Source organism: Xenopus laevis, chromosome 3L (genome assembly GCF_017654675.1).
Source record: "Xenopus laevis strain J_2021 chromosome 3L, Xenopus_laevis_v10.1, whole genome shotgun sequence".
NCBI lineage: Eukaryota > Metazoa > Chordata > Amphibia > Anura > Pipidae > Xenopus > Xenopus laevis.
In genome coordinates, this window is record NC_054375.1 from 10,341,134 (window position 1) to 10,366,059 (window position 24,926).

General features: G+C 44.5%; 3 protein-coding genes and 1 pseudogene across 6 annotated transcripts in view; 2 read left to right on the forward strand and 2 right to left on the reverse strand.

The window, feature by feature from the left end:
* Positions 1–24,926, forward strand: part of LOC121393056 — a 1,743,327-nt gene that overhangs the window by 888,766 nt on the left and 829,635 nt on the right. The window lies entirely within an intron of this gene.
* LOC121400993 overlaps positions 1–24,926 on the forward strand; it is an 840,200-nt gene that overhangs the window by 702,050 nt on the left and 113,224 nt on the right. The window lies entirely within an intron of this gene.
* On the reverse strand, positions 4,648–6,833 carry LOC121401145 (annotated as a pseudogene).
* LOC121401011 (class E basic helix-loop-helix protein 22-like) lies at positions 10,655–13,820 on the reverse strand. Its single transcript, XM_041585415.1, has one exon. The coding sequence runs from the start codon at positions 13,299–13,301 to the stop codon at positions 12,945–12,947; it is 357 nt and encodes a 118-aa protein (XP_041441349.1). The 5' UTR covers positions 13,302–13,820; the 3' UTR covers positions 10,655–12,944.

The following is a 24,926-nucleotide window of genomic DNA, read 5'->3' on the forward strand; positions in this document are numbered from 1 at the left end:
TACTATAGGCACCATCTCTCCCTACTATACCTGCTATCCCACAGTCACAGTCCCTTCCTAGAGACTATTATCCACTGTTACAATAGGCACCATCTCTCCCTACTATACCCTCTATCCCACAGTCACACTCCCTTCCCAGAGAGTATTATCCACTGTTACTATAGGCACCATCTCTCCCTACTATACCTGCTATCCCACAGTCACACTCCCTTCATAGAGACTATTATCCACTGTTACTATAGGCACCATCTCTCCCTACTATACCTGCTATCCCACAGTCACACTCCCTTCCCAGAGACTATTATCCACTGTTACTATAGGCACCATCTCTCCCTACTATACCTGCTATCCCACAGTCACACTCCCTTCCCAGAGACTATTATCCACTGTTACTATAGGCACCATCTCTCCCTACTATACCTGATATCCCACAGTCACACTCCCTTCCCAGAGACTATTATACCACTGTTACTATAGGCACCATCTCTCCCTACTATACCTGCTATCCCACAGTCACACTCCCTTCCCAGAGACTATTATCCACTGTTACTATAGACACCATCTCTCCCTACTATACCTGCTATCCCACAGTCACACTTCCTTGCCAGAGACTATTATCCCACTGTTACAATAGGCACCATCTTTCCCTACTATACCCTCTATCCCACAGTCACACTCCTTTCCCAGAGACTATTATCCACTGTTACTATAGGCACCATCTCTCCCTACTATACCTGCTATCCCACAGTCACACTCCCTTCATAGAGACTATTATCCACTGTTACTATAGGCACCATCTCTCCCTACTATACCTGCTATCCCACAGTCACACTCCCTTCCCAGAGACTATTATCCACTGTTACTATAGGCACCATCTCTCCCTACTATACCTGCTATCCCACAGTCACAGTCCCTTCCTAGAGACTATTATCCCACTGTTACAATAGGCACCATCTCTCCCTACTATACCCTCTATCCCACAGTCACACTCCCTTCCCAGAGAGTATTATCCACTGTTACTATAGGCACCATCTCTTCCTACTATACCTGCTATCCCACAGTCACACTCCCTTCATAGAGACTATTATCCACTGTTACTATAGGCACCATCGCTCCCTACTATACCTGCTATCCCACAGTCACACTCCCTTCCCAGAGACTATTATCCACTGTTACTATAGGCACCATCTCTCCCTACTATACCTGCTATCCCACAGTCACACTCCCTTCCCAGAGACTATTATCCACTGTTACTATAGGCACCATCTCTCCCTACTATACCTGATATCCCACAGTCACACTCCCTTCCCAGAGACTATTATACCACTGTTACTATAGGCACCATCTCTCCCTACTATACCTGCTATCCCACAGTCACACTCCCTTCCCAGAGACTATTATCCACTGTTACTATAGACACCATCTCTCCCTACTATACCTGCTATCCCACAGTCACACTTCCTTCCCAGAGACTATTATTCACTGTTACTATAGACACCATCTCTCCCTACTATACCTGCTATCCCACAGTCACACTCCCTTCCCAGAGACTATTATCCACTGTTACTATAGGCACCATCTCTCCCTACTATACCTGATATCCCACAGTCACACTCCCTTCCCAGAGACTATTATACCACTGTTACTATAGGCACCATCTCTCCCTACTATACCTGCTATCCCACAGTCACACTCCCTTCCCAGAGACTATTATCCACTGTTACTATAGACACCATCTCTCCCTACTATACCTGCTATCCCACAGTCACACTTCCTTCCCAGAGACTATTATTCACTGTTACTATAGACACCATCTCTCCCTACTATACCTGCTATCCCACAGTCACACTCCCTTCCCAGAGACTATTATCCACTGTTACTATAGGCACCATCTCTCCCTACTATACCTGCTATCCCACAGTCACACAAGTCAATAAAAATTTCCAGTAATACCTTTTCCGGGGCATTCTTGCTGAGCATGAGTGGGAATATGCTCTCGTACAAGTAGTGGTGTTTATCTGGGAACTCTTTGGAGCTCTTTTTGCACCGACACATAAAAACATTCTGATTCCAGCTGTGTCTGTGTAGGTCGCAGTACAGCAGTATCTCTTGTGCTTGGTTGCTAGGGGAATTTGGACCCTAGCAACCAGATTGCTGCTACAAAAAACAAAAAAAAACAACAAATAATAAAATGAAAACCAATTACAAATTGACCCAGAATATCACTCTCTACATCAAACCCCTTTAATAAGGGAAAGAAGTTACTGTATATTTTCCATTTCAAGAACAAGCAGCATGGGGCTTATTCTCTCAGTTTCCCAGGGTCCCCAAGTCAGGGACTTAGTCCATCAGCAGGGGGCAATGTTTATCGCATGGATTAATTTTTACTAAAGCTCTGGCTGAGAACTCGGAGCATTGGCAGCTCCATATTAGTAGGCACCAATTAAAACTCCGATATCGGTTTGCAGGTCCCTCGGGGAGAACGAATTAGATAAATATGTGAATTAGTCCAAGGCTGATCCAACTTCATTAAAAACAGGGGGAGACAAGGCAACATGGGGTATCATGATATCGGACGGGCTCCTTTCATCATTATATTGTTGGAGCTGGTCACTAATTATTGCAATAATATTCACAATTATTGCAATCGCTGTTATAAGCTTCAAACCCCCCACACACGCTGTACCTGTCCAATAAGCAAAGGAGAAGGAGCTTTAACCCTTTCTGTCCTTTCTAAAACATACTAAAAATGAACCTAAAGCTGATCCACCCCTTTAAACTTTACTAAAAAAAAATATAAACATGAAATAAACCCAATAGGCTGGTTTTTATTCCAATAAGGATTAATTATATGTATGTGACCGGTTATCCAGAATGCTCAGGACCTGGGGTTTTCTGGATAAGGGATCTTTCCATAATTTGGATCTCCATACCTTAAGTCTTGAGGAAAGGCTGTTGTCGGCCTGAAACGTCGCTGTATTCCTGTCCAACAAAAGCCCTTTTGCAAATAAAAGCTTTTTAAGAAAAATTACGGAACGTGTGGTGCTGTCTATCCATGAAAATAGAGTTTTGTATTCGGGTGGAAGTGGCTGCCTGAGACGTGCACCCCGGCTGCAAAAGGTTTCCATTGCCCAGTGCTGACTCCTACTACACCACTACCATCTACTAGAAAATCATATAAACATTAAATAAAGCCAATAACTCCCATAACTCACCACTTGATCATGTTGTGGGTGAACCAGATAGAGGGAAATGAATCTTTCAGCTTGGACTTGTAGTTGCGGTTGAGGTTCGCTACCAGTCAGAGAGCAGCGGTAATTACCCACAATCACCCCGTCCGGGTTCAGCATCGGTACCACTTTGGAATCGCGTTAAGACTTGGGCATCATTACTGGCACTTAGAATATAATCCAGGAAGATCTTGGTGGGCCCTGGCCGTTACTATCACTACTTTCTTCTTCGTTGGTCGGTAGGTAGCAGGAGACGGGTTGGTAATGGTCAGTACACCATGTTCCTAGTGTAGGGATGTGTAAAATAGCCACCCCTAGTATTTTGTGCAGGCAGTCCCTCAATGTTATGGACACCTAACTGGGTCCTAAAATACAGTTGGGAGGGGTACTGTTTGCTCTTTCTGCTCTAAGCTAGGCCCCTGCTACTTCTCACAGTGACCAGCAGATGGCACTGTGCTAGGATATAAAAGGCTCTGAAGCCATGCTTTCAGTGTCCATTTTGTGTTAGCTGTGACCTGAACAGGTAGGCTGAGCTCTGTGGAATCTAGACAGGTCAGGTCTAGTAAGAATAGGCTACTTACCATTATAGGTCACTCTAGGAGTGACAGCTAGGCAGGTTATTTAGCTGAGCAGCTCAAGGCTCCGACGAGGAGAGTCAGAGGGATTAAGATCCCGGGTACTAATAGCCCAGAAGTAGGGACTAAGTGTATAAGAACAGTGTAGATAGATTCCCCTCAGGTTCCACATAGGGAAAAGGCTGAAAGCTGGGTGTACCTTTATTGCTGCTGAGCACGTCCTCTTGCCTGTGGGGATTAATACTGACCATATGGTGCTGTGAGTATTGCCTATTCAATGTGATACCAAATCCTGTCATGCTCTATTGTATACTCCACTGAGGATTGTGTATGTTCAATAAACCAGTTCATGTTTAAGTTATAAGAACCACTGGCGCCCAATTATTATACCCTGAATTCAGTTACAGGTGCACGACACCCTGCCTCCACACCGTTGCGAGGGCTCACTCCCTAAGATTACAGGTCTCATCCGGGGCACATTTATTGGGAGTGGAGCTCAATAGTGGTGTAAATAACACACAATTTACTATAGCGCTACACTAGCTAAGGAACGGCACAGGACTCTGATCTTACAGTACTTGGAACGTTCCGGGCCACGGGTGATACTGGCCAAGTAATCCTGCAGGTGGGAATAGGTATACGGGTAACAGTGTGCAAAATAGCACGTGTCCATCTTCAGTGTTGGACTGGGATATAAGGGGCCCACCAGAAAACCTTAGGTTGAGGGCCCACTTTCCAAACTATCCTTTACTCACTCAACCTCTTTATTCTCCTATTAGTCTTTTATATTATATTCTTCCATTATTAAGAAATAGGGAATGACCATGAAATAGGCCAAATAGTTAAAAGCAAGAGATCTCTGACACCTGAGCCCACCGGGAGTTTTCCTGGTATCCCAGTCCGACACTGTCCATCTTGTGCGGGAAGTGGAAGGTCAAAGACAGAGAGAAGTATGGCTGCCCATTCTGCTCCAGGTTGTTCCTGTAGTACTTTATATTCTCTCCTGTTCTGCGCCAGCCAACACCGCCAGCTTTTTGCCTCCGCCACAGAATATACGAGCAGCCGCATGCCACGGCTGTAAAGGCTGGACGGTTTCCTGAGTTTGACGATGGTGAAGCGGTAAGGGACGGCGGCTCGGGTGTTGCGGACTCGGAAGTAAAACCACTGCGTCTGGCGGTCAGTGTACAGGTCAGTGCGAAAGGGTTAACTGGTAGTCGTATTCACCTCTAGGAGACAGATCAGAAGGTAAGAGATTTTAAGACCTTTAAGTTAACTTTTAGAGTGGTTAATTCTAAGCAACTTTTCAATTGATCTTCATTGTTTATTTTTTATATATATATTTTTATTAATTGCCTTCCTCTTATGCTTTCCAGCTTTCAAATGGGGGGGGGGTCAGTGACCCCTTCTAAAAAACATATGCTCTGTAAGGCTACACATTTATTGTTATTGCTCAGCTTTCTATTCAGGCCTCTCCTATTCATATTCCAGTCTCTTGTTCAATGCATGGTTGCTAGGGTAATTTTGACACTAGCAACCGGATGAATGAAATTGCAAACTGGAGAGCTGTTGAATAAAAAGCTAAACAACTCAAAAACCACAAATAATAAAAACCAATTGCAAATTGTCGCAGAATATGACGCTCTATGTCATACTAACAGTTAATTTAAAGGTGAACAACCCCTTTAAGTTGGATCTAATAGAGGAACCAACACTACTGCCTATTAAAGGAGAAGGAAAGCTACCGCAGCAGTTTATTGCCACTAGATTAGCCACAATAGTGCAAGCTATAACACTATATTTATTCCGCAGAATGTTTTATCATACCTGAGTAAACAGCTCTAGAAGCTCTCTGGTTAGGATAGCAGCTGCCATATTAGCTTGCTGTGACATTACTTCCTGCCTGAGTCTCTCCATGCTCACTCATAGCTCCATATTACAGCAGAGAGGGAGAGAGGAGCAAACTGAGCATGCTCAAGCCCTAGCCCTGGAGGTTTAAGCTGAAAACAGGAAGTCTGATACAGAAGCCCATGAGTACACAATAGAAGGAAAGAAATGTGGTGTTTCTTTTGACAGAGGACTCTCTCTTACTTTGAGGGTTTACTGGTGTATTTATATAGACCTTTCTGATAAAGCTTACTTAGTTTTAGCATTTCCTTCTCCTTTAAGCACGCCCCATCTCTAGGTAGCGCTGCTTCCTTTAAAGGGGTTGTTCACCTTTGAGTTAACTGTTACTATGATGTAGAGGGCGATATTCTGAGACAATTTGGAATTGGGTTTCATTTTTTATTATTTCTGTTTTTTTGAGTTATTAAGCTTCTTATTCAGCAGCTCTCCAGTTTGCAATTTCCACAATCATGTTGCTAGGGTCCCAATTACCCTAGCAACCATGCATTGCTTGACTAAGAGACTGGAATATGAATAGTAGGTGGGATAAATAAAAAGACGAGAAATAAAAAGTAAAAATAACAATACATTTGTAGCCTTAAAGAGCATTTGTTTTATAGATGGGGTCAGTGACCCCTGTTTGAAAGCTGCAAAGAGTCAGCAGAAGAAGGCAAATAATTCAAAAATGATAAAAAATAAATAATGGAGGCCAATTGAAAAGTTGCTCAGAACTAGTCATTCTATAACATACTAAAAGTTAACTTAAAGGTGAGCCACTCCTTTAATCCACAAAAGAAAAGTAACGACAGCGGACGCAGCTCAAGCAGCCGGTATAATAACCCTGTCAGGCGCCAGACGAGAGACGGTGATTTATCCCATTATTATGCACTGCTACTAAGTGAATTTGTGGCAATTTATTTGATGAGAAAGGCAGACAACGGCTGGAGCGACTGTGGGGGAAAAAGCTTTCCCGCTGAGAAAATGAAAATGCAAATGCAGGTAATAGATTTCTGAAATGGACCTGACTGGTTTGGCTACATCTGCGCCGGATTAACGGCCACCTGCCATTGGCTGGACTCAGCGCTGCACCCCGGGAAGCCCGTTCCAGTCTGGAAAGGTAGAAATTTTGCAGAAGTGTCGGCATTTGGCCTCCGGGAGGTGCCGGTACATACGCAATTTATCCTTTTTCTTTTATAAAAGAGCTCCTGTTAAAGGGACAGTTCAGTGTAAAAATAAAACTGGGTAAATAGACACTGTGCACAATAAAAAGTGTTTCTAATATAGTGAGTTAGCCAAAAATGTAATGTATAAAGGCTGGAGTGAGTGGATGTCTAATATAAAAGTCAGAACACTACTTCCTGCTTTGCAGCTCTCTAGGTTTCCACTGATTGGTTACCAGCCACTAACCAATCAGTGACTTGAGGGGGGCACATGGGTCATAACTAGGGATGCATCGAATTCAGGATTCGACTCGGGATTTGGCCAGGATTCTGCCTTTTTCAGCAGGATTCGGATTCGACCGAATCCTTCTGTCCGTCCGAACTGAATCCTAATTTGCATATGTAAATTAGGGGAGGGAAATCTCAGGACTTTATGTCACAAAACAATATTTTTTAACATGACAGTATCCCTTTAAGAGGTTCATTCGTGGGATTAGGCTGTATGAGAGTAGCCTTGCGGGTACATGACGCCCCATTATTTCTGAAGGTAACCCTACTTGAACTCACCCAGCCCATATCCCACGCACCATTCATAGGGTTGCCACCTTTTCCCCAAAAAAATTCCGGCTGGTGGGGGCGGGTACAAAAAGGGGGCGTGACGCGACGTCAAAGGGGCGGTGTTATGCTGCAAAGGGGCGGGGCCACGGCGCGGCCAGGACAAGAACCGAAGGACAAGGTAAGTTTTACAAGGGAAATTACAAATTTAAGGGTATTACAAATTTACCGGCAGCTACATTGCCCCGGCCTTGGCAGGTGTTTTACCGGCTAGGCCGGTAAAATACCGGCAGGGTGACGTCACACCCGCCCCTTTTTGTTCCCGCCCCCCACCAGGCCGGTAAAACAATTCGGAAAAGGTGGCAACCCTACTCATTCCCAAAAGCAGTATTGCAGTTCTGGCAGACATGCCAGGCCAGTGCAAGTTAACCTAAAGTGCCTGGCCCATCCAAGGCTATTAACTTGGCCATCAAATTGCTAGGGCTCATTAGCAATTGAATGACACAGTCCTGCTCAGATTCCCCTTACTGGGCTTCAGTGAGCTCTAGCAATTCCAGGGCCCAGAGGACAGCCTTGGATGGGCCAGGCACTTTAGGTTAACTTGCACTGGTCTGGCATGTCTGCCGGGCAGTAGGGGACCTTAGGCCGAATGCTTTTGGCATAACTCCCAACATTTTGGAAGTAAAAAGAGGGACAAAAAATTTTTCCGCACGTAGCACAGCAATTTTTGACCACACCCCTTTCTGTGGCCACACCCCCTAATTACCATGTTTGTTTTACAAAATTTGCCAGGTTATGAAAGTTTGAAAATATTTCTCCTTATCTAAACTGTGTTTTTGTGTCTCAAAATTGTTACAAAGTATCTTATTTGCACCTGTTAGTTGTTCTGTGCTCTCTGCTAAAAGCCAATTAAGTGAGAAACTTTGTTTCTTTTTCTGGCTGTTCAGTGCAGAGAAAAGAGGGACTTTCCAGTACAAATGAGGGACTGCTGGTTGAGCTGTCAAAAGAGGGACTGTCCCTCCGAAAAAGGGACAGTTGGGAGGTATGCCCAGGAGGTTTGTGATCCGTGTGTATCGGGGTCCCTACAAATATACTTATTGCTTGTGTGCCCTTTATTCTAAACCCATTCTCTTCTACAATCACTTTTCTCTATAGTCACGATACCAAAGGCAGTGGGTTTTGGCCCAAAAATAACGTGGAAGCTTTTCTGAGGTTCAGTGAAGCCGGCGCCGTCCAGCACCGGTGTTAAAAGTCATTTAGAAGGGGGCGTGGCTTAGAACTAAATGTGAACGGACGTGGAGTAGTGTAGCTCCGGCACTTGGTTCTAAAAATCCCAGAATTTATCCTGTGAAAACAGCGCTAACATGAATCCAGAGGCAGCAGCCGACGAGGCAATACCCCCAAGATTTCTAATGGGGCAAAACCGAGTGGTGAAACGAGCCTCCGAGGCGGCATCCAAACTTGAAAAATATGCACAGGAACCTCAGCTTGAGCAAAATGGCGTTCAGAGATCTTTCTCCTGGGCCTGACACAAGGGAAGGCCAAAGCCAAGACGCCCGGAAGCTCAGCAACCAACACTGGCCGATTTGCTGGCAGAGATTAGAGCCTCAAAAGAATCCAGCAACAGCCTGTCTCTGCTCAAAAACAAAATATAAATCAAACTTTCTATCATAAAGCAAAACTTGCAGAAGGTGCGCTTATGGACAGCAGCCCTGGAGCAAAGGGTTAGCTCCGTTGAAGATCTATGTCGCCCACTGCCAGAGTAAGTCCAACATCTAAACCAAGCAGTAGCAGCTTGCGACTCCAAATTGGACGATCTGGAGAACAGGCTGCGGCGGAACAACTTAAGATTCAACGGCTTCCCAGAGAGGGCAGAGGGAAGCTCCCCTGAAAATTTTATTGAAGCCTGGTTAATTGAGCAGTTTGGGCAAAACAGCTTCTCCGTGGCTTTCACTATAAAGCAGGCCCACAGGATTCCGACGAGGCCACCGATCACGGGGGCACCACCTTGCCCTCTAATTGCCCGCTTACTGAACGCCAGAAATTGGGACGCCTTACTATAGCTGGTGAGAAAGAAAGACAAACTTACTTTCCAGGCCGCAAAGATCTCATTATTTGGAGAAGTCCAGCGCCAAAGACCAAAGTTCATGGATTGGAAACGGCACCTCCGAGACCTTAACCTGCCGAACGCGATGCTGTATCCCGCCAGACTGCGAGTTATCATGGAGGGACAGACGCGATTCTTCACCACGCCGCTCAAGCTCAGCAACTTGCTGGACACACAGAAGATCCGGGCCTGACACCTCAGTTATACAGAATGGTTTGTTCTGTATAACTGATATCATTGCCCGTACAAAGACGCCTCGGATAAAGGCCAAGAGGCCCACTAAATCTTTCTTCTGAGGGCACAAAGTGTTATGCACATTTTTTAAGTACAAGGCCAACAAGAACTTGATTGGACACTTAGGGGACATATCTTCAAAGCTATACTCACATACTAGCTGTTAACCCCATGGAACCGAGTAGGCGCACTGCTAACTTTAAAGTCTTTTACACTTGTTTATTCACCAGTTCCCAGGTGGTGTGTTTTTCAGTTCACGGCCCTAAGGGGCCCAGCAAGAGTGAACGCCTCAGTTTAGCTATGCTAGTTAGGGAGAAATTCTGCCAAAAGATGGGGACATGGGCAGAAGGGGAGGGGGCTGATTGGGGTGCGGTTAACTGTTAAAGGACCAGTAACATCATAAATTTTTTAAAAAAATTCATTAGTAAACAACGAAATAAAAACACCAACACAGATTAAACTTTAAAATGGCAAATCCTTTATTAAGAAATAACTTACCGAAACTCCACTTCCGTTCCTGTTCAGAAAAGGCGGAAAAAAAAAAAGGAAAAGTACACATTATTGCGTAGGGAGTGGATTTTTCATTTAAATACCATGACTCCCTCAGGCCTCAATGATTTATTGAATTTTTCCTGTTTTTTACAGAGCAGATAACAGTTGCAATTTGGGTCCTTGCTCGGCTTCTGCATATTTGGATTGGATGCTTCATATATAATTTTGGGATTTGAGATTGGGATAGGTATACCTGTTCTCTGGATTAGGGCATATGGCTCTGAAACAAGTATTTGAGATGTACATGTTCTACAACTGTGGAAGTTGGGTTCACTGGGTTTAGTAAATGTTACGTTTGGATTGTATTGTACCTTTATTGCTTTTTTTGTTATCTTTAAAAAAAAAATCAGTTTTTTCCTTTTTTTATTATTTATATTTATTTTGTATTTTTTTTCTTTCAGACAATATGCTGGACATACAAGATTATATATACAAGCATTATTGTTCAACCAGCCACTCACAAATATGGGACTGCTTCCTTTGTTTCAAAGAATTGTATATTTACAGTAGTTGTCTCCTTTAATAGGTGTAGTGTGAATTATACATAAGACATGCTAGCAAAATTAAATTTTTTTGAGTATATAATAGATCCAAGAGGGATATACCAAGAAATTAGACAGAGGAAGCGAGTCACATAGGCAATTTTCGGCATATGCAACTCACCACCCCCTTATGTTGATGCTCAATAGACGTTAGTGCTTTTGAACGATGGGGAAAGTTGTGGGCATGCGCTGAATCTGGATGGAACGCAAGTGCGTTCCACAGGGTAATTGAGGCGCCAGCATATACTAGGCGGAAATTACGTCACACGCCGAAAAACGCACGTTTGTGGGGAAGAAGCTAGTTCTCTAAGGTATTTAAACTGTCAACTACTTACAATCGTTCTGCCTTTTTATCCTTTATTTGTATTTGTATAATATTTGGCCCCTGATGAAGACCACCTCGGTGGTCGAAACGCGTAGGGCGACCTGCTATTATGTAAGTGTTCAATAAATAAAATATTTTTTGTATCTTTACTCAAGACTGAGTGTGCAATCCTTACATTTTTTAGAGACTATTATGCCACTGTTACTATAGGCAATGTTAGTATAGGCTACTTTAAATCAAGTGTCCAATAAGCTCCGCTCCGGTGGTCAAAAAATCAATACAGCAGCCTTGAACTTCAGTATTGAGCAGAATAATCCTACATTTAAATCACAGTTAGTGAGTTTGAAAGCTGTTTGAATTCGAACTAAGTCCAAGAAATGTCCTGTATAATTGTGTGTGGCAAAGGTACCCACCGGATTTACGGAAATTCAAGGCAAAGGTACCCACCGGATTTACAGAAATTAAAGGCAAAGGTACCCACCGGATTTACGGAAATTCAAGGCAAAGGTATCCACTGGATTTACGGAAATTCAAGGTAATCATAGCGGCATGTTCAAAAGGTTTCAGTCCACTGGCGAGGATTATGTCTGATGCGTGAGGTGACACTTAGAAGTAGAGCGATCAGAAATCATCTGTCAGGGGGCCAGGATTGTTTTCGCGGTATACGGTAAATGTGCGGTGTGGACGTTAATTGGAACGAGCAGTCATAGGGCCGGACCTGCTTCCTGAGGGGGCGTATACGTGTGCTCAATGCGGCAATGGTAGATGTGTTGTTAGGGCCCAGGAACGAGGATGTTGTTAATTGCAGCGCTGCTCCAAATGCAGGCTGAGGTCACGGTCCAGGGCTGGTAAGGCACTGTGTCGCTGGTTCTGTTTTCAGAGGGTCCGTGAAACCTGGAAAAGACAAAGGGGGGCTGGAAAAAAAGGGGAGGGAATAGAAGGGAGTCAGCAAAGAGGGCATTGTGTGAGGTAAAGGCAGAGGGGATATGAACCTCTTGCTGATAGCACCCAGGCACAGAACACAGCATATTACGAGTTGTGCCGGCTCCCTACAGGCTTCTATCATTATTCTTCTGCCCTTGCACCCAAGTTTTTTGGACCTAAATCCCAGTTCGTTAATGACCAATCTTCTCACTCTTGGCGATGGAAAACTACGGTGGCACGGAACCTATTGATATTCCACTCAGCGGACTACAATTGTCAGACGTGGAAGTCGCAGAAACTCTGTTCACAGAAACCGCAGATGACCTCGTTCCCACAGCCACTACACACGACATCTACCATCACCGACTACGACTAAAAGAACGTGAAATAGACCTCAAGCTACACGGCATCTACCTCTCCGATTTTCACAAAAGGCAACATATACCCAGGGGCTTCAGGGTAAAGAACATACTGACTATTGGACACAACAACACAGACTTCTGCGAGAGGTGGTGTCAAATCCTCAACAAATGCTCTCTTGACTTAATTTTACCAGTCATTGAGGAAATATCCAAGAACTTGACGGTTGTCCGCACTGAAATAACTGCCTACGAAACTGCCAATTTAAACACACTGAAAGCAGACGGAGATCCCAAGTGGTTGGCAAACACCAGCTGATACACTATACCACCGAACTACACAAATTTAGGAGAAACAAAGTCCAAAATAACTTACCGAAACTCCACTTCCGTTCCTGTTCAGAAAAGGCATCAGGGCAACCATTCATCCTTCGGGCACTTGATTTCTCCTCCCTGGCTATTCACTGACAGCAGCATGTGAAGAGGAACAAGGGACACTAAGCAGCAGCAGTAGCGCCCATCTCCTGCAGAGTGTCTCCCACCTCAGCGACTCGGTCCATGTTGAGCTGACTCTGCACATCGAGAGTGAGGATGCAGCGCAAAAGCAGCAGCGGCAGAGTTACGGATGAAGGCGCGGCGGAGATGGCCTGGCCTTGGTTGAGATAAGTCACAAGCTGCCTCATCTCCTCGAGCGCCTGGGCTTGCATGAGGATGTAGTTCTTGGCCAAGAGCAGGGTGGCTATCTTGGAGAGCTTGCGGACCAAGGGGCTGTGCGCGTAGGGAATCACCGAGCGGAGCTCATCCAGAGCATCATTCACATCACTTCTTGCCTCCTCCTGTAGCGCACGGGGCATCCAGCTTCATGCCTGCTTGGGAGGCCCTGTGCTCGGCCGATCTTAGCACCAACTTGTAGCGCCCGTCGCTGTCATCATCCGAGCTCTGCTCCTCGCCCCCGCTGCTCTCAGTCCTTGGACTTGATACCAGTTGCTCCTGTATAGCTGGGCGATGTAGAGGGTGACTCCCAGATGAGCACAGAGAACAAGAGCCAGAGCTTAGATCCTTCAGCTGCCCCGTGTCTGCAGTGGGATTATGGCCCAGACAGTAGCAGCAGACCGGTGCCCTCTTCCCCTGCTGAGACTCTGTACTCAGGAACGGGTAGTTACACCGAAGCAGGGGTGATCTGTACAATATAGCGCTCCCTGATGCAGCAGCCGCTTCACATGCTGTCAGTACAACATGAGAGATAGACGGGCAGGAGAAATCCAGCACATCAGAGTGGATGGTCGCCCTGTCGCCTTTTCTGAAGTTTCGGTAAGTTATTGCTTAATAAAGGTTTTGTAATTTTAAACTTTTGTCTTGGTGTTTATTTTTCGATGTATACTAATTTTTTTTTTAAATTTTTTGATGTTACTGGTCCTTTAATAAGTTTGCATACGCATACAATTTAATTAGGGATGCACCGAATCCAGGATTCGGTTCGGGATTCGGCCTTTGCAGCAGGGTTTCGGCCAAATCCTTCTGCCCAGCCGAACCAAATACGAATTTGCATATGCAAATTAGGGGCAGGGAGGGAAATCGTGTGACTTTTTGTCACAAAACAAGGAAGTAAAAAATGTTTTCCCATTCCCACCCCTAATTAGCATAAGCAAATTAGGGTTCGGATTCGGTATTCAGCCGAATCTTTCGTGAAGGATTCGGGGGTTCGGCCGTATCCAAAATAATGGATTCGGTTCATCCCTAAATTTCATGTTCAGGTACGATGCATTGGAAAATTGGAATTGGTTCTACCCTGTACAACATGCTATTGAATGTATAAATGTCTAGAAAGTGTATTAGCTGCAATGTCAGGGGTTTAATAATCCCATTAAGCGCAGATTGACACTGGACTACCTCAAAAAATCAAATGCCAAGGTAATTCTACTGCAGGAAACCCATTTGGTGGGGGCACAGGCTCTGAGGTGCCCCTGGGTGGGATGGTTCTACCAAGCCCCATACTCCACACCCTCTTCTGGAGTAGCAATACTAATACATAAAAGTGTACCCTTTAGATTAGAATTCATCAAAACAGACAAAAAGGGCAGATACATCTTTATACATGGCTTCCTCCAATCTCAAGAGGTGGTGCTTGCCTCTATATATGTACCTCCCCATTACACAGATAAGTGTCTGGTGCAACTAATCCAGTTTATAGCACAGTTCCCCCATGCTGCCGTAGTAGCTATAGGAGACTATAATGCCCTTATTATTATTATTATTAACATGTATTTATATAGCGCCAACATATTGCGTAGCACTGTATAGACCCCAGCATGGATAGGCTGCGTAGAGAAGGTAGGACAGTCTCGACCCCCGCACACAATCTATTAGCCATAACAGAGGTGGCTGGCTTAGTGGAAGCATGAAGACATTACCAACCGGGAGTAAGGTTGCACCTACCTTAAAATTAACAATACATCCCACAAATCAACGATTTAAGGAACTGAAATCAGCGCAAAAGGCGGTTGCAGACTATGTGACTGAAAAGGCAAAGCAACGGTACCTTTTCTCCAAAGTAAATATTCTCGAGCATGGAGAAAAAGCAGGGAAAATGCTAGCCCACTTGACAATAATCAACACCACCTGCTATCACCCTACTAACAGATGCAAATGGGAATCCAACCTCAGATCTGTTGTAAATACAAAATATTCTTAAGGGCTTCTACTAACAGCTGTACTCCTCCACCCTAGTCCCCACAGATATGCCAGGGGTAGAAGCATTCCTTAACTCAGTGCAGCTTCCCCAACTAATTCCGGAGTATTGAGAGTACCTGGAGTCAACTACAGTATATCCCTAATTGAGGTGCAATTGATAATTTCCCTAATGGGAAAGCTGCAGGTGCTGATGGATTGCCCATTGAGCTATACAAGCACCACTCTAAAGTGCTAGCACCCCTACTGCTTAAAGTCTATAAGATCATAGCAAGTTGGTTAAAAAAAGTGATACATTACTTAACTAATGATGATCAGTTGGGTTTAATGCCTGGCAAAACCACCGCAATGAATATACGCCGCCTATTGGTGAACCTCACAGTGGAACACCAAAACATAGGTGGCAGGGCTGTGGCAGCCCTAGATGTTGCCAAGGCCTTTGAAACGGTAGAGTGGGAGAAACTATGGAAGGTGCTAGGCCATATGGTATTCGGGCAGAAGTTCAGAACTTATGCAGTTATTATTTGCCAAACCAACGACAGCACTGAGAGTGGGCACGGCACTGACAACTCCATTTGCTCTCTCCAGGAGTACCAGGCAGGGCTGTCCTCTCTCCCCTCTTCTGTTTGCCTTAGCCATAGAACCCTTTGCTGCAGCAGTCAGGTAAAACACGCAAATACAGGGCTGGCGGACAGCGGTAGGGGAGGACAATATCCAACTATATGCTGATGACACCCTTGTTTATCTTGGGGACAGAGGACAGTCTTTAAGGGAACTTATAAAAGTAACAGAGCTTTGGGCAAGTATCAGGTCTAAAAGTAAACCCTATGAAGTCAACACTATTTCTGGTGGATCCCCCCACTGTAGAGGATGACCTGGCAAACTGTCCTCTATGTACCTGGGAGTGGAGATTGCGTTGCCAATTGCTTCCTTTTACGACTTAAATGTAGCTCCCCTACTAAAATGGGTGGACGAGAAGGTATCAGCTTGAGAGGCTTTGCCTTAAAACTGGCCATAGACGCAAAGATCCAATCGTACAAATCATCGTATGATCGGACTTTCCCATCTCCCGACCTGCCACTAACCATTCTGATCAAATAAAGTACAAAAGAACAGATGAGCCGATGTTCTGCCCCTGACAGCAATCGTATGAAAGTTATGTCCGACAAGTGACAAGTCTCCCTCTGAAAATCGTAAGATCGGCAATACACGCAGAGATATTATTGGCAGTCGACATAAATCTTTTAACCTGTCCGATAGACCAAACGACCAATCTCCGCCGGACGAAATATGTCAGGACTCTCCACAAACGGTCCGAAAATCGTACGAATCGAGCTTTAGGCCCCGTAGGCTTAATTCAGCTGATAAAAATGTTTGTTCAGCCTAAGCTGATGTATACATTATGGCATGCCCCGGTGCCCCTCCCGCCAACATTCTTTAACACACTAGATTCAAAACTAATGAAGTTTATATGGGGCAACAAAAGATGCAGGCTGAGCATGGAAATACGGAAAAAACCTACAAGAGGGGGTGGGATGGCTTTGCCTGACTTTCAAGCTATGTATCTGGCTCTGCAGAGATCACATATGACAGCACTGAAACCAGAGGGCCCTTGCTCAGCCCTGTATAAGGTCCCAAAAACCTGTCCCCTATCCAAATACTCCTCATGGTGCCTGTCAAAGCTAACAGGACTAACCTCAACCCCATTTTAGGGAATGTCAAGTGGGTCTTATCCAAGATTACCCATCTAATGGGAATTTCAAATGTTGACCCTTCTACCCCACTATGGGGAAACGCCAACGAGGGCGGAGGGGTGGAGCTAAAGCCCCCAGAAGGTTGGTTAGACAAAGGGGTACGCACAATAGATGATGTATGGCGACCTGACAAACCCCTTGCATTCTCCGAACTTCGAGCTGGGAGGTCCATCCCCTCATCCCATTTGGTTATTCTATATGAGGCTCAGGTTAAAGCTAACAAAGTGGTACAAAGAGAAGCCCCGGGAAATAGCTGGGCACCCAGTCATTGCACTAATAAATACAGAAAAGACCCAGGGCATAATTTCAAGGGTGTACAAACTGATCTGTAAGTACTGACACAAGGATAAAGCCTTAAAATGCAGAGAGCAATGGGAAAGGGATCTTGGAGTCCTTACTGATACGCAGTGGTCGGCTGCACTTAAAGCCCCGTCTCAAGTGTCCTTCATTCCTAGGCACAGAATATTACAGCTGTACCTCCTACATAGGGCCTACTACACGAGGAGCAGACTAATGTTCCCCAATCTCTCACCACAATGTCTTAGATGCAAACAAGCAGTGGGGGATCTACTACATACCCTTTGGAGTTGCCCCAAGCTTCAGGCAAACTGGAGCGAGACACTGGAGATCCTAGAGTAACGGGGAGGGATAACCTAAATGACCCTTAAATATGCATATTAAATATACAGTCAGATACTATTGTGGACTCTCAAGGGGCTCTATTCCTAAGTAAAGCTCTATTTCAAGTGCGTAGAATCATTACCCTTAACTGGAAAGCGGAGGCCCCGCCAGTAGTAGCACATTGGATAACTGAGGTGTCTAATCTGGCCAACACAGAGTTCATGTTAGCCAAATGTAAGGGCTGTCTGGATAAGTTCCATAGGATATGGGACCCCTGGCTAAGGAAATACCCCCCGCAGAGGTACTGGAGCTGTGATTATTTGTAAAATAAACTCTGTCAGGGTAAAGTATAGTGTGACCAGACTTAAGTAGATATTAGCTAGAACTGGATCATTATTGTCTCCTGTAATGGAATATTGTTGTCAAGCTCATACGTATATCCTACTGAATGTGATGTATAAATTTGCTTATGTTCAATAAAACTTACCTGAACAAAATAAATGTTAACTCAAAGGAGAACAACCCCTTTAAGTTAACTTTTAGTATGATATTTTGGTTTCCATTTTTTATTATTCGTGGTTTTTAAGTTATATAGCTTTTTATTCAGCAGCTCTCCAGTTTGCAGTTTCCAATATCTGGTTGCTAGGGTTCAAATTACCCTAGCAACCACGCATTGACTTGAATAAGAGAATGGAACATTAAAAGGCAGAGGCCTAAATAGAAAGATAAGCAATAAAAAGTAGGAATAACAATAATTTGTAGCCTTACTGAGCATTGGTTTTAGATGGAGTCAATGACCCCCATCTGAAATCTGGAAAGAGCCAGAAGGCAAATATTAAAAAAAAAACGATGAAAAATAAATAACGAGTTGCTTAGAATCACCCATTCTATAAAATACTAAAAGTTAACTCAAAGGTGAACCACAACTTTAGTATGGTGGCCCCACCCTGGGGTAGAGTCCTGCGCGGAAACAATTTTTGAAACCCGGACCTGTAACCCACACCCACATTTTTACCTACCTGACCCGCAACTGCCTGATCTGCAAACTGATCCGCGACTCGCTGACCACCATAAAGCAGGAAGTGTCCTTGCTGGAAACGGGAAGTGACGTCATCATTAGTGGGCTAGGCAAAAAATAAAATAAATAAAACGTTTAAAGGAGCATGACGTCAGGGTCGTTTTAAGGTCTTAGTGGGCCCTGAGCAAAGAGGTCACCAGTGGACACAGAAAACCCCACTGCTCGTAGTGTGACAATTTTTTTTCCCCGTAAATATGCCCCCTTTTTGGCCACACCCCCAAATACCACACCCTTTTAATAAAACATTATTCAGTCATGCTAGAATTAAATGGATAATCATGTATACTATATTTAACTACAAAATATGGATAATTAGCATATTAACCCTAGCTGTGCCAGTATAATTACTGTAGAAATGACCAATGAGCACTCCATGTCAGGGAGCCGGGATGCTCCCACCAGGGAGGTTGTCAGGATCAAGGAGGAAGCCCACAAGGGAGTCAAGGTCGCGGTGTCCAACAAGGGGTAAACCAGAAGAATAACCAAAGTCCAGGCAAGGGTTCAAGGGCAGGCAGAATATCAGCAAAGTCCAAAAGTCCAGGCAAGAGGTCAGCAACAAACAGGAACAAGATAAGTCTTCAGAAAAGCAGACAGGAAACCCAGGAAACACACAGGAATGAATCCTATATTTGGGCGCCATTCTGGCGTCTTGGTATGGCTTTTATATTTGAATTTGGCGCCATAGTGACGTCATCGGCGTCCTTGCGCCGACGCGCTGACGTCATCGCGCCGGCGGCGCTACCCATGTGGCGGCCATGGCCGTCGACATTTTGGGAGCGACGCCGGCAGGGGAGGACGCGCTGCCCGGAGCTCCTGGACCTGCTCCGGGCGGCGATCGTGACACTCCATTAATCCCAGACAAGTAAGATCAATAAACATGGACAATGAACAGAAAGTCTCTGTGACCTTGTCTGTGTTTGTGGCAAATTGGCAGTAAGGCAGAGCCAAGAGCAACTCTGAGAAAACATTAATCTGATTAAGTAGTGAAACTGGAGCTCCCTGTTCATTAAAGGGGGTTCTTTACCTTTAAAATAACTGTTAGTATGACGTAGAGAGGGATATTCTGAGACAATCTGCAATTGCTTTTCATTTTTTATTATTTGCGGCTTTTAGTTATATAGCTTTTTATTCAGCAGCTGTTCAGTTTGTAATTTTAACAGCTATCTGGTTGCTAGGGTGCAATTGACCCTACCAACCAAGTGGTGGTTTCAATGAGAAACTGGAATATGAGCTGGAGATACCAAAATAGAAGATCAGTAATAAATACCAAGGACAACAAAATTAATCTCTTAAAAACACAGCCCCTAGTACAACAGTTTATGGGCTACCTGGGGACTACTCTGTGACCCCTATTTGAAAGCCAGGTCAGAAGAAATTAAAATAAAAACTGAAGAATGAACACAGTAGCAGTTCCATGTATAAATAGTCCCAGAAATCATTGCAGGATGGCACAGGGGCAATTTCATGTATAAATACCACCATTATGTGTAACTTTAGCCAGTGTACATGACAATGATGTCCATCCTGCGGCCCTCCAGTTGTTACAGGGCTTCAAACACAGAAGTAGAAGTACTGGAAGCAGGAGGGCTGCAGGTTGGACATTACTAAGGGCTTCCACATACCAGGTAGCAAGAAGCCCATCAGTAGCCACCACTGCACTGTCTATGACTGCACCCCTGTCATCCCAGCACCGCTCTCAACTAAAAGACTATTCAGCTCAGCACCTGGTGCCCCTACTGGTTCTGCACTTCTCCGACCCCTAAGTTATCATCTCCCTCCACGGCACAGGGGCAGCTGCTCCCTTTCCAGGGTCAGGTACTGACACCTGCCGCCTGCTAAGTGCTGCCATTAAATACAGAGAAGCCAGAAACGGCAGCAGCAGAAAGTTGCACTTGGTGCCCCATCGCGAGAGTCCATGGATCCTCCCGAAACTGAGTAAAGGCACCAGCACACGGGGTCAGCTCATGTCATACCTGGGGGAAGAAACTTCTCCTTAGTTTTGCCTCGCTCCAAAACCCGCCGCCCCAGAGCAATGATACATGGGGAGAGAGACTCTACTTGGTTGCATTATTAGTAATATAACACTTGCAGTGGAAATCCTGTGCCGGTGCTGGAGGAGAGATGAGAAGCAGAGAGGTCCGCACTTCACCCACAAGTTTTTCTGTTGTTGCTGCACTTGTCAGGCTGCAGCCAGAGTGAGAATGAACAGACGTACTTGCAAACACACCGTGAGCGTGATTGGAGCAGCACTGCCATACCGCCAGCGGCCTTGAGGGGGTTCTGCCACTGGGCTTCCTCCTGTCTCCATCTGCTTCCGGCTTCCTCCTTCTTGCGCTCTCCTCTGCCCCCTACCTATCAAGAAATCTCCTGTGCAGGCCTGACGCTGAGGAGGGGCAAAAAATAGATTAATAAAGTTTAAATAAAAAAGAATTATCAGGCTGCCAGTGGGCCCCGAAAAGCAGTGGGCCCTGGGCAGATTCCCCTTTTGCCCTGATATTAAAGTGGCCCTGGACAAGGTCAGTGGGTAGTTCATGCCAACGGCACAATCACCTGGTTATCAACTTGTCCATTAAATGGGCTGTTCAACTGTCAGTTAGCTTTTAGTATGTTATAGAATGGCCAATTCTACGCAACTTTTCAATTGGTCTTCATTATTTAATTTATATTGTTTTGTTATTTACCCTTTTTTTCTGATTCTTTCCAGTTTTCAAATGGAGGTCACTGTCCCCATCTAAAAACAAATGCTCCGTAAAGCTACAAATGATCTATTATTGCTCTTTTTTATTATTCCTCTTTCTATTCAGCCCCTCCCTTATTCATATCCCAGTGTCTTATTCAAATAAGTGAATGGTTGCTAGGGTAATTTGGACCCTACCAACCAGATTTTGGAAAAAGCTGCTGAACAATTTAAAAACCACAAATAAAAAATGAAAACCAATGGCAAATTGTCTCAGAATATCCCTCTCAACATCATACTAACAGTTAACTCAAAGTGAACAACCCCTTTAAGTTAACTGTTAGTATGATATATTGGTTTTCACTTTTTATTATTTGTGGTTTTAGAGTCATTTAGCTTTTTATTCAGCAGCGCTCCAGTTTGCAGTTTCCACAATCTGGTTGCTAGGGTCCAAATTACCCTAGCAACCATGCATTGATTGGATTAAGAGACCGGAATATGAATAGGAGAGGCCTGGATAGAAAGAGGAGTAATAAAAAGTAGCAATAACAATAAATTTGTAGACTTACTGAGTATTTTGTTTTTAGATGGGGTCAGTGACCCCCCACATTTGATATCTGGAAAGCATCACAAGAAGGCAAATAAATAAAAACTTTAAAAAAGAAATAATGAAGACCAATTGAAAAGTTGCTTAGAATTGTTTGTTCTATAACATACTAAACGTTTACATGAAGGTGAACCACCACTTTAATATGAAGGCCCCACCTTACGGTAGAGTACCCGCACCCACACCCACATTTTTACCTACCTGACCCGCAACTGCCTGATCTGCAAACTGATCCGCGACACGCTGACCAACATAAAGCAGGAAGTGCTGTTGCTGGAAATGGGAAGTGATGTCATCAGAATTGCTCTAGGCAGAGAAAAAACATTTTTAAAAACTTTAAAAAAAAAGGAATAAAACTTTTCAAGATCCACAACTTGACCTGCAAACCCTCAGACCACCAACCTGCATCTGAAAGGCCTTACTACAACCTACAGGTTCGCTGCTTTTTTGGGGGGTACCCAACACCCTGCAGGGCTCTACCCTGGGGTACTCAGACTCTTAGGACTGCCCTGCCTGGGAGCACAGGGAAAATGGCACCAATCAGCTCTCCAACACTTGGATGCTCCATTGGGGTAACAGATTAGGAGACTGGTATATTTTTCGCAATTTTAAAAACAAACATGAAATCATAAGTGTAGGGCTCAGGCCAAGAGCACCCGGCCACGTGGATTGAACGGTGAGCGACTATAGAACCCAAAGGCCTAATTATAGTTGGATTGGTGGGAGTTTAATAGACAAAGAGGATATAGCCGCTACGGGTGCTGGATATATGTATATATATAATTTGTGTGCTATGAACAACAGCAGCAGCACTGATTGGAACCCTGGCTGATGAATGAATGGATCCAACAGACTCAATAGGCCACACATACAAAGCAATACTCAGTGTACTTAATAGGCTGTGTATGTACTGCACATCTAATTAGAAATAAATGCCATATAAACCTCACTCATCAAAATGGGAAACTTGCCCTTTAAGAGCAGGGAACAGAGGTGACTTCACCCGGGCGTTGTGACAGTTGGTTCAGTCCGTTGGTTGGCCCTGTGGTGAGAGGTAAGTGGACTTTCCCTCTGGGAGACTTCTTGTCAAAAAACTTTATTTTAGTGCAAAAAGAGGCAGGAATTAGGGCAATGTTTTCCCCCCAGACTAGTGGGTGTTGCGCCTCCCACTGATTTTAGTGAATTTGAAGGTTTTTCCCCTAAAATGTGCTTGGGAGGAGCCTTTAATCTTAGTGCTGGTTGGGAGACACAGACCAGGATTTGTCAGTTACACAGGACTGTCGCAAATATTCACATTTATTAATGAAGGGAACATTTGGGGACCCCTGTACCTCACCATAAGCTGCTTCATTTGTGTTCCCAGTACTGACAGGCTCCTTAGAGAATTACTCCTCTGCCCCCTGGTATCTGCCCCCAGCCCTGCTCTTATGTACCAACATTGTAGCTAAATACATGTTCCCTTTATCCAAGTCTGTAACTAGGGGTGGGAAACAGAGGCACGTGCCATGGGGACAGTAGGGGGTGATAGTAAATGAGTGGGGGACATACAGCAGGTCCCATAGAAGAGAGGTGACTTTACCCATAGGGATTTGACAGTTGGTTTAGTCCGTTGGTTGGCTCTGGGTTAAGTGTATATTCTCTCCAAGACATTTTTTTGCCAAATATCCCTTATTTTAGTGAAAAATGAGATAGTTGGTGACCCCCAGTCTGTAACTAGGGGTGGGAAGCAGAGGCACGTGCCATGGGGACAGTAGGGGGTGATAGTAAATGAGTGGGGGGGGACATACAGCAGGTCCCATAGAAGAGAGGTGACTTTACCCATAGGGATTTGACAGTTGGTTTAGTCCGTTGGTTGGCTCTGGGTTAAGTGTATATTCCCTCTGGGGTTATTTGACAAATAACATTTACTACAATAAAGAAAAAGGGCCCAGGACCTGACAAAGCTCAAGTTTAGGGGACAATAGATCTCTGCCTTCCTCTGTATTATATAGGAAATATTAAGCACTAAATTCATTAACTTGCCTTTTTATTCTCTTTTCTATACAGATTGCTACAGAGCTTTTCCTGCTTTTTTTGGACTGTGATTTTGCTGTTACACCTGCCTGATAACACCTGGGTTTATTTTTGGCTTCTCCATTGTTCAGTCACATCCATCTTCATCTGAACAGTGTAAGAGAGAGCCAGGGGTTCCTTAGGGAGACCCCCTTGGGGTGCCCCGGCCTTGTGCCGCCCCCAATTTATTTTTTTAACATCGGAGAATCTTCTTGAAGAGGTAAATCTTGCAAATTCAACTGATTCAGCACATGATTTCTTCTTCAGCAAATCTGCCCTAAATTCACTTGAGGGGGGTCCCACGTGGCTTTGTGCATATGAGCCCATACGGTTACTGTATATGGGATTTATAAGAAGCCCATCCATCGCTATCAGCAGCATTAATAATACAAATAGGGGAATATACATAAGGAAATAATTGCCTTTAAGTTTACTTTTAGTATGTTATAGGATGGCTAACTCTTAGCAACTTTTCAATTGGTCTAAATTAAAGTTTTTTTATAGCTGCTGAATAAAAAGCTAAATAACTGAAAAATACCACAAATTATAAAAATGAAACCCAAGTGCAAATTTCTCAGAATATCACTCTCTACATCATACTAAACGTTTATTTAAAGGTGAACAAACCCTGTAACCGTGACTTCATTTTGCCTGATTGTGTCCATTTGTCCCTTTAGGTGTCGACGATGGAGGAGATAACGATCAAGACATCTCTCCTGGTAATGCCTCAGTGTAAAATAAATCCTCTCTCATCTGAACTGCTGTTTCCCTTTCACTCTTCTATAAGCCCTCCTTAAAGGGGAAGGAAACCTAGTTGGCGCAAAAACCCTCCCCCCCTCCAGTGTGTTGCCCATCCTCCCCCCTGGCCTACCCGTCCCGCTGGGCAAATGCCCCTAACTTGTTACTTACCCTTCTGCGCAGGTCCAGTCCAGGGAGTTCACAGACGACATCTTCTTCCACGCGATCTTCTTCCTGCTTTGACTGCGCATGCGCAGTAGGAGC